Below are 9,214 nucleotides of genomic sequence, written 5' to 3' on the forward strand. Positions count from 1 at the left end.
GTGCCCGCCGCTAGGGCGGCCTTATCCACAAGATAGCGCTAGTACTTGCTCTCCGATTCCGCGCTGAGGTGCTGGTGCTTGCGGGCGTTGGGCCGTCAAGCCCCCATTCGGCGGCGGCGTGCCGTCTCGTCGTCGTCCCCCCCTCCACCACGACTGCTGCTAGGGTTTGCCCGGCCCCGCAAGAGAGAGGCACTGCGGCGGGAAAACACCGTCTCGGCGATGAAAGGGTCGGTGGCGAGTTCGGAGCCGCCCCTCGGAGCCGTACATACAGGGGTGGATTTTAGGCCGATTGGGGAAACTGAATTGGTAAACATGCCGTTTTCGGTTTTACCCCCTCCCTCCCTCCACCGAGCGATCCAGCCCCTCGATCCCTGGATCTTCTTCCTCCTCGGCCGAGCGCCGCTACCCATCCCGCTGCCGAGCGCCCATCGTCTTCCTCCTCGCGCGAGCGCCTCCACCGCAGGTTGATCTCCCCTTCGATTTTCTCGGTCCCGACCGTTTCTCCTCCCATCACCCCACGAACGGATTCCGCCCTTTAGCTCCCCGTTTCATAATCTTCCCCAATCCGTAACCGAGGCAAAAATCAAGGTAGGGCGGCCGCCCTACTGGGTCTTCCGCCCGTGGTAGAGATGTTGCGGTAAAAATAGCAAGTGGAGTCGCGGTCCACATGCCAATATGATATGTTGAAACTGTATTTTGCTAGATACTAAACTTCTGCAGTGGCATGGACAGTTGGACACATAGGCTGATCACCTTTGCATATCAGTAGAGGCTAGGCAAAGAAATTTGTTTACAGCGTCATAGAACCATCAGTTTCCATTGCAATGAATATCTCCAATTAACTGTCACATTATCACAGTGCAGGGGATTAGGGATGTACAAGATGCTGGTTCCTAGCTGGAGCGCCATTTCGGCGTACATGTCAGAGTATTGGTCTGCCATAGCTGCTACTGTCATTTTTGCATCTGTAGGGGGCGTGACAATTTATTATACCATCAATCAGTTGAACAAAAACATCAGCTTGAGCTTGATGAAAGCTATCAGAGCTAGGGCTAAGAAGTACAAGAAACTGAAAGACAAGGTCCCTGCTGCTTCTCACATTTGGAGAAAAGAACTGGGCTCTCGCAGTAAAGGTCTAAAATGCTGTGTATGCTTGAAGTCTGTTTCAGCTCCACAGTATTTGGGGGGAACCATCCATCACTGCGATATTTGTGGGGCCACTGCACATCCTAGTTGCTCTGGAAATGCACACAAAGATTGCAAATGTGTTTCTATGGTTGGCCTTGACCATGTTATTCACCAATGGGCTGTACAGTGGATTGACACCACAGATCGCTCTGAAGAAGACTCATTCTGTTGCTACTGTGATGAATCTTGCAGTGGAGCTTTCCTCGCAGGTTCTCCAATTTGGTACTGTATGTGGTGTCAGCGGCTAGTGCACGTTGATTGCCACAACAACTTAGCTAAGGAAACTGGTGATATCTGTGACTTGGGCCCATTGAAACGGCTGATATTATCGCCTCTGTGTGTCAAGCAGCTTCATTCGACAGTTGCGGCAGGAATTTTCAGTTCTATCACAAGTGGGGCTAATGAATTGGCTTCCACTGTCCGGGAGACAATTAGGATTCGTAGTAAAAGGTACAAAAAGGGCACCACTTCTTCCGAACCAGAGAGCTCTGGGACTGCTGAGCAACCATCTGATACTGAAGGGGAATCACAAGGGGAAACCGCCCCCACTAAGAGGGAGGATCATGTCAACGGTAAACTTCCTGAAGTACATTCAAGCTCTGATTCAGAAAAAGATAAACAGCTCATAATGGACAATGCAGCTAGCAGGCCAAGTAGCCAACCTGAGGATTCTGTTGTCCAGAATAATCAAAAACATGAAATTGTGGACGTACCTTCTGACTCCAGGCCATTGCTAGTTTTCATTAACAAGAAAAGTGGTGCCCAGAGTGGTGATTCACTGAGACAGCGCCTGCAGATCCTTCTTAATCCTCTACAGGTTGGTGTGGAAAGCACTATCTACTCTTAAGGCTTTTTACCACCTTTAAATTATGTGGAACTCTTTCTTCATTTGCTTTTATTCCATGCTTCTTACTTGATTTATTTTTAGCATACTGTCCCAAGTTCTTGTTGCTGTTAATGAATTTAGTATGATCTTGCATAAACTTGAATATATCTTTTAGGTTGTGCCATAGCTTAAAAAATCTGTCCCAACTTTATATGTCAAAAACTTTCTGCCGAAGTTCCTTGCTTAGAATTCAGTTAATGCTCCGCCTTTCAAATGTTAACCTTTCAATCTTTTAGATTGGGCCTATATTTATTAATAATACAACTAGAGTTCATATTCTTTTGTGGTATTTACTCTCTTTGTTGGTGCTAACCCTTCCATCAGGTGTTCGAGTTGAGCAAGCATCAAGGACCAGAAGTTGGTTTAGCTTTATTTCAGAAGGTACCCCACTTCAAAATTCTTGTTTGTGGTGGTGATGGCACTGTTGGTTGGGTTTTAGATGCGATTGAGAAGCAAAAGTTTGAAGCGCCGCCTCCTGTAGCCATCCTTCCAGCTGGTACTGGTAATGATCTTGCAAGGGTTCTGTGTTGGGGCGGTGGTCTTGGTGTTGTTGAGAAACGAGGAGGTCTATTCTCAGTTCTGAAAGATGTCGAGCATGCTGCAGTTACTGTTCTTGACAGATGGAAGATCACTTTAAAGGACAACCAAGGAAAACTCATGTCTTCACCAAAATTTATGAACAACTACTTCGGTGTGTCCATACACCTTCTCATCTTACATCCTGTAGTAGTTCCTTGCATTGTAAGATAACCTTAGTAATTAACTAATTATTACCGATACTTTCTCAGGGGTTGGCTGTGATGCAAAGGTTGCTCTAGATATCCACAACCTGAGGGAGGAGAACCCTGAACGATTTTATAGCCAGGTAAATCGTCATTTTGTCTACCAAAAGTAATTAAATGACTAGCCATATGTAATGACAGAAACATCATATATTTTTTCAGCTTCCATTTATATTGAGATTTATGCTATGAAAAACTTTTACATGGAAAATGTAGAAGTTTTTTAAAATTTCTTTGTCTATATTCATCGTGTTTCTGTATAAATCAAGACGAGATATAATATTTGTCTATTTATCAAAATGGTTTAGATTGTTAAATGCATTGCATCCAGCTGCGAATGATAGCATAAAAATTGCCAGTGCCATGTTTGAGCCTGAAGGAAAATCAATCCTGTTGACATGGCACTGATGAGTTTTTTGAGCTAAGAGGGCTTTGCTACTCGTTTGGGGAATCTTAGGGTATGGTATTAGTGTTGGACATGCGGCTTCGGAGCCTACAGAAGTTTTAGCATGTTTTGTTTCCTCACTTGCTCAGATTTTATGTTCCTTGGTATGATTGGTCTTCAAATTGTAATCATGTTTCCACATTCTATTTATACTTGCTATCTCCCAATTCTGCGCTGTTCTTTGCATATAATGCAAATCAATTTTTGTTACACTAATATGATACAATTTCTCTATAGTTTATGAATAAGGTGCTTTATGCAAAAGAGGGAGCAAAGAATATCATGGATAACATGTTCTATTATTTTCCATGGGAAGTCAAGCTTGAGATAGATGGATCCAACATTGAAATTCCTCAGGTAAAAGTCGATCGCATTTTCTTATCTGTCCTGTCTTATGTATTTAAGTGAGCAGACAACCTTGTACTGGTGTATCTTCAAAACATAATAAACAAGAACTGAGGTGTACACAATACTGATGAATTTGATTTGTTAAGACAGTCACTGATTTTTATAAATAACATATCTAGTACTCCCTCCGATCCATATTAGTTGTCTCAAATTTGCCTAAATATGGATGTATCTATGCCTAAAAAGTGCCTAGATACATGTAATATTTTGACAATTAATATGGATCGGAGGGAGTATCCCCTTTGGATGTACTGTAGAAGCATATCCTGATTAGACTGCCCACCACGTGGCAAGTGTGGTTAGCTATCTCAAAATTGAAAAGAAAAGATTGGACCATTCCTCGTTCCTTATTTGTTTAATTCGTTCCATCACAGGACACTGAAGGTATTCTTGTTACCAACATCCCGAGCTATATGGGAGGGGTCGACCTGTGGAAGAACGAGGATAGTATCTCTGACACTTTCCAACCTCAATCCATGCATGACAAGATGCTGGAAGTAGTCAGCTTCACAGGAATGCTGCATCTTGGAAGGCTACAGGTGTGGAAAAAGAAGAATTTTTATGTTTAGACTCATGTTTTCAATATATGTCGAGTATGGACTGCGTATTGATAATCTTGCTCTAGGTAGGGCTTTCTCGCGCACAAAGGTTGGCTCAAGGGTATCATATAAAGATTGAGATCACTACAACAATGCCCATCCAAGTCGATGGAGAGCCATGGTCCCAGGAGCCATGCACCATAGAAGTTTCTCATCATGCACAGGTTCTTCTCTTCCCCATTTTATACATTTAACCACATTTTGTTCTTCCCTGGCTTACACACATAATTTCTCTTCGGAAGGCCTTCATGCTGAAGAGAGTTTCTGAAGAACCTATCAGCCACGCTGCGTCCATAATGGCTGACATTCTGGAGAACGCAGAGAACAGCGGTACCATCTCAGCCTCGCAGAAGAGCGCTCTCCTCCAGGAGATAGCGTCTAGGCTTTTGTAGGACACTCCGTGCAACACGATCGTGTGTAGCTCCGTAGTTCACCCTATAGCTTTTAACCAATGCTTGGTCCCATTTGTTGTACATACAAATATACACTCATGGCTTCCTTCCTTGGATTGAGCTTGTGTATAATTCTGTAAAATTTTGTAGGGCTTGAGATGAGTGTATGTAGTTGCTTGGGTTGAGCACCAGGAGAAAAACCATGTCCTGTGCTTAGTTCTTGCTTTCAGGGTGATCCTGGGAAGTGTGTTCTAATCAGTCGTCTGTCTGGCTTGTAACGGTGCTGATTTGGTGTGCTGTGTTGCAATACTAATGTGAGCCGCGGTTCTTACGCGAGTTTTCCAGTATGCGATTGTTACTGGTTTTTAAGGGGGTTCTTCCCAGTGTTGCTCAATAGTATGCTGCAACCCGAATTGTTTAAGTTGACGAAAAGTGGAAGCTATCAGGTCGAGCAGGGCCTCAGAGATAGTCGTTATGAGAGTAACTTGCGTGGTTGCAGACATCAGCCCGTCTAGCTCAGTTGGTAGAGCGCAAGGCTCTTAACCTTGTGGTCGTGGGTTCGAGCCCCACGGTGGGCGAAGTTAGTTTTGTCTTCTTTAGCAAATTTCAAATTCTTCTTTGGGTGAACTATTTTTCTGTCTTCCTGGTGAGCATTGAACGGTTCAAATCTTTTGAAGTGTGTATAAATACGTTGCATCTTAAATTTGCTTCGAAATAATACGAGTAAACTCCAAAAAAAGCTTGTTGTATAAGATGTTTTCGTAGATGGCAGTGTTTTCGCGGGCCTAAATTATTGATCGAGGGAGTATACGAAAGACCCTAAAATAAAAATAAATACTCCGTAAAATAATAATATTGTTACCATTGAGGCAAAGAGTGCGCCAGTAGATGGCATCCGAACAATAACATGAATATCTGCTGCACAAAAACTTGATATTTGATTACATCCACGTATGAGGCAAATACATGAATTCTGAGATTCCGGATGAGGTGCATGAAGAAGCCATTCCATGAATACACATATTCGTGGTATCAATGCAGGAAGGAGCCAAAAAATCGAGAAATTAAGTCGAGTCAACGCGCACCTCATCTATTCCCTCCTTGGTCCACAATCAGAGTCACTCCCCTAGCACTCGCTTCTACTGTCACTGCCGGTTCCTTCGCTCTGACACCGCGCAGCCAGTGCACGCGACGAGCTTCGCCGCAAGATCAACCGCCGACGCCCGCGTCGTCCGACCCGAAGAACACCAGCTTGCTGCTGCGTGCCCCGCCACCGGCGTCGCTGCCGCACTTGCCGGGCGGGCCGAGCACAGTTGGCAGCCGCCCTCTCTCTTCCTGTACGTGTCCCACACAAGCAGCCTGCCGTCTGCCCGTCTCCATGCCGGCGTGTTCGCGTACCCCATCGACGGCAGGGATCTCCGCGAGATCCAACTGGGCGGGCTCGACATAAACGGGGGTCTGGCTGGTGGCGCATTCCCGGTCGCGCACTACCTGTTCGACCAAAGGTCCAAAGGGCAGACAACGGCCAACCTGAATGAAAAGGAGGCGAGGTGGCATGCACACCGGTAAGAAGAAACCACTTTGACTCGCGTCCATTCTACATCAATAAAACACGCCTAATCACCCTTGCGTGTGATTTAACCTTGTTTTGAAACATTATGAGCAAGGGTGGGTGATTTTGATATTAAAACACAACTTTTTTAGACCTTATTTTCAGAGTTCATTTACATTCAGAAGCTTATATTGTGACATCATGAAAGAAAGATGTACGTCATAGAAATCTAGATCAGATGTTCTGATAGTACGTGTGACCATACATGTAACTTCTAAACAATATGGTGTCATGTTTCTCATGTAGAGCAAAAGAGTACAGAGCATGTTTTTCAGACGTTCCACAAAAATATTGAAGAGCTCTTTTACTGTCACCAGACTACTATGGATCATCCATTTTCTTGAACCCCTTCTGAGAAAAAAAACATTCATATGAATCTAGGAGGAAAATATGATTTAAATTTTTCTTGTGCAATTTTTTTATTTTTCATGTTTTTTTCAGGGACTAAAAACACTGAGACGTAGGTACTTTTTTAGGGTTGTTTGCTTACTCATATGAGTGTTTACACTGTCTTGCACTTTATTGTGTTTTGATATCAGTACTATCAGTTTGGTGGGGATATGAAAATAAAGGCGTTTATGTCCTTTCATTTGTCACTGTTAGCTAGTGCCATACATTCATATTAATTTCGGCAAGGAAACCATGCCGGCGGTCCAGGGAAACCCCTGTGAGCGCTGTCGGCCACAGGCAGCACCTTCCCTCAGACGCCAGGGCAGGACCATTTCACTAAGGGGTCGGAGTTTGTCATCAGGCGTCACTCTGGTACCGGTAGCACTCTCCAGTGGCTTCGCAGCACTCTCCCATGCTGCCTGTGGCTGAAAAGATGGCCGTCTCCTTCCTCCAGGCAGGCGTGTCCCCCCACTCCATCGGCAGCACGCTCAAGCCAGGATGAAATGCATGGTGTGTATCGGGATCCACATCTGCAGCGGGGTTGGGCAGATTAGCGGGATCTACAAAGTCATAGATTTACTCATCTTGTTTTATTCTCGTATTTAGGAATAGTAGTTCCACGTTGTTGTACATTGTCCAGTCTGTGCTTATTTTCTAAAACATGCTAAAATTAACCATTTGTAGAGACATCCACCGGGTAATGATGGATGCAGCTGGACCATGGCCCGTCGACACCGGGGGTTGGTTTGATGCATACCCACACGGCGGTGCTGCACTTGTACCCTGCTCCGAATCCAATCATCCACACCCTGTCGCCTTTTCTCATTCGACCCTTAGCCTCAATATATGCAAACTCGTACCACACAGATGCACTTGACTGGTTCCCAAACCGATGTAGTGTCATGCGTGACGGTTCAACTTGCTCATCTGATAGATTTAGACTGTGTTGTATTGAGCTGATCACAGCCGGTCCACCCACGTGAATGCAAAAGTGCTCAAACACCATACGGAAGTCAGGGATGTATGGCCTCTTCCTCCCATGGAGTGCCTTCCTCACAATGGAGAAGAGAAGAAACCTGAGCAGCTCTGAGGCTGGTAGGACAAGTGGGCCGATTGCAGTGATGTGGGCCTTGAGCGCATCTCCGGCGATGGCCATGAGGTTCTTTGATAGTGTGACCCCTTGATTTCCTTCGTCATCTTCCTCTTGATACACACACTTGTAGGCACTGTCATCCGCAGCGGTGGTCGTCCGCACAACATGCGCTAGCCGGAACCGAGCCTTGGACCTAGAACTCGACAAGAGCTTGGCGGTACCACCCATGCGGAACAAAATGTTAAATAACTGCATGGAACGGTTGTTCCCCACATAATGGTTTGAACCAAGGGTTTCCGTCGACACCACCAGCGCATGCGATCCCCAGGGAATGACTTGTAGGATGTTCCTTGCGAGTCCTACTGCAGTCACCCCTGCACTGCACCCCATTCCAGAGAGGTTGATGACACGTATGTCACCTCGAAACTTGTACCTGTTCACGATCCCATCAGCGATGGACGGCACTGGGCAAAAGATGCCGCAGTTGGTGATCAGCACGTCGATCGCATCATGGCTGATGCATGTCTTGGCCAATAGGTCGTCGATCGCAGAGAAAACGACCAGCTCTGCCTCAGTGCGGGCTTCATCTAGACAACAGTCAGGCTCTACATATTTAAATGCAGGTGGCGGGCATGTCTCTTCGCCCAAGCTGGAGCGCTCAAGCATACGCGCTATGAAGCTAACAGTAGATTTGCGAAGGAATGGCGAGAGGTGCGCATGCTCGAGGAAGCAGGCCTTTGGGGTTCGAAAGTTGGAGCTAGGTTGGAAGCAAGTGTAGTCAACAAGGTAGACTGTTCTAGGACGGTGTATGAGATAGATAGTAACCGTGGCAGACAGAAGAATGGCTGACGTGAGTAGATGGATAGGGCGGAGAACACGGAGTTGGGAGAGAAGCTCGTCTACATGGGCAAATTTGTGTGCATCCTGTAGGAGGAGGATGGGTATTCCTAGTGTCATGGTGGTGGCAATGAGCACGAACTTGTTGGCAGCCAGATAGTATAGCGGTTTGGGGCACTTGAGATGATGCAGCAAGGCCATGCTGTTGGTCCCTGCCGAGGTGACTGCTGAGGGAGTGAGGAGGATCAGTGGGATTCTTATATTGAAATGGTAGGCGTCGCCAGTACTCCCTCCATTCCAAAACGCAGCTCATATAGATTTGTGCACTTGGACCAAGGCAGCTCTCGTTTCTAGTGCCTGACCACTCATATTAGATTAAGAGTAAATGGATGTGACTAGTTATTGGCCGGGTGTGGGTACCAAGAGAAAAACGAGGTGTGTTGTGGAACAAATGAGAAAAATCTATATGAGTTGTGTTTTGGAACGGAGGGAGTACATCTTTCTTTTGGAACCTTAATCTTTCATTGTTGTATCTACATTCAGTAGTTTATATTACAAAACACCATGGCAGAAATATGTCAT

At 45.7% G+C, this 9,214-nt stretch overlaps 2 protein-coding genes and 1 non-coding gene across 5 annotated transcripts; 2 read left to right on the top strand and 1 right to left on the bottom strand.

The window, feature by feature from the left end:
* The first annotated feature begins 290 nt into the window (after positions 1-290).
* On the top strand, positions 291-5,047 carry LOC100846461 (diacylglycerol kinase 1). 3 transcript variants are annotated; one of them, XR_001408095.2, is made up of 8 exons: positions 291-463; positions 860-2,005; positions 2,399-2,765; positions 2,863-2,939; positions 3,539-3,658; positions 4,084-4,248; positions 4,339-4,472; positions 4,551-4,693. XR_001408095.2 is itself a non-coding variant. In XM_003578607.4 (8 exons), the coding sequence occupies exons 2-8, from the start codon at positions 875-877 to the stop codon at positions 4,698-4,700; spliced, it is 2,148 nt and encodes a 715-aa protein (XP_003578655.1). In that variant the 5' UTR covers positions 293-463; positions 860-874; the 3' UTR covers positions 4,701-5,047. The 3 variants fall into 3 exon arrangements, 2 of the variants coding, with proteins under 2 accessions (XP_003578655.1, XP_014758854.1); XM_003578607.4 differs by having other exon boundaries at positions 293-463; positions 4,335-4,472; positions 4,551-5,047; XM_014903368.2 differs by having other exon boundaries at positions 293-463; positions 865-2,005; positions 4,335-4,472; positions 4,551-5,047.
* A 158-nt stretch (positions 5,048-5,205) lies between these two features.
* TRNAK-CUU lies at positions 5,206-5,278 on the top strand. Its single transcript has one exon. It is a non-coding gene; the product is annotated as a tRNA-Lys (tRNA).
* Positions 5,279-7,258: 1,980 nt separating this feature from the next.
* On the bottom strand, positions 7,259-9,200 carry LOC100834973 (3-ketoacyl-CoA synthase 6). Its single transcript, XM_003579213.4, has one exon. It carries the CDS (start codon positions 8,831-8,833, stop codon positions 7,373-7,375), a length of 1,461 nt encoding a protein of 486 aa, XP_003579261.1. The 5' UTR covers positions 8,834-9,200; the 3' UTR covers positions 7,259-7,372.
* Positions 9,201-9,214: the final 14 nt, after the last annotated feature.

This window comes from Brachypodium distachyon, chromosome 4 (genome assembly GCF_000005505.3).
Source record: "Brachypodium distachyon strain Bd21 chromosome 4, Brachypodium_distachyon_v3.0, whole genome shotgun sequence".
Classification (NCBI taxonomy): Eukaryota; Viridiplantae; Streptophyta; class Magnoliopsida; order Poales; family Poaceae; genus Brachypodium; species Brachypodium distachyon.

What these genes read in the sequence shown, in the direction of transcription:
- LOC100846461 (XM_003578607.4), top strand. Translation starts at nt 875, where the DNA reads ATGTACAAGATGCTGGTTCCTAGCTGGAGCGCCATTTCGGCGTACATG. An exon ending in TCCTTCTTAATCCTCTACAG is followed by an intron (nt 2,006 to 2,398) that starts GTTGGTGTGGAA and finishes CCCTTCCATCAG; the next exon opens with GTGTTCGAGTTGAGCAAGCA. An exon ending in TGCATCTTGGAAGGCTACAG is followed by an intron (nt 4,249 to 4,334) that starts GTGTGGAAAAAG and finishes ATCTTGCTCTAG; the next exon opens with GTAGGGCTTTCTCGCGCACA.
- LOC100834973 (XM_003579213.4), bottom strand. Translation starts at nt 8,833, where the DNA reads ATGGCCTTGCTGCATCATCTCAAGTGCCCCAAACCGCTATACTATCTG.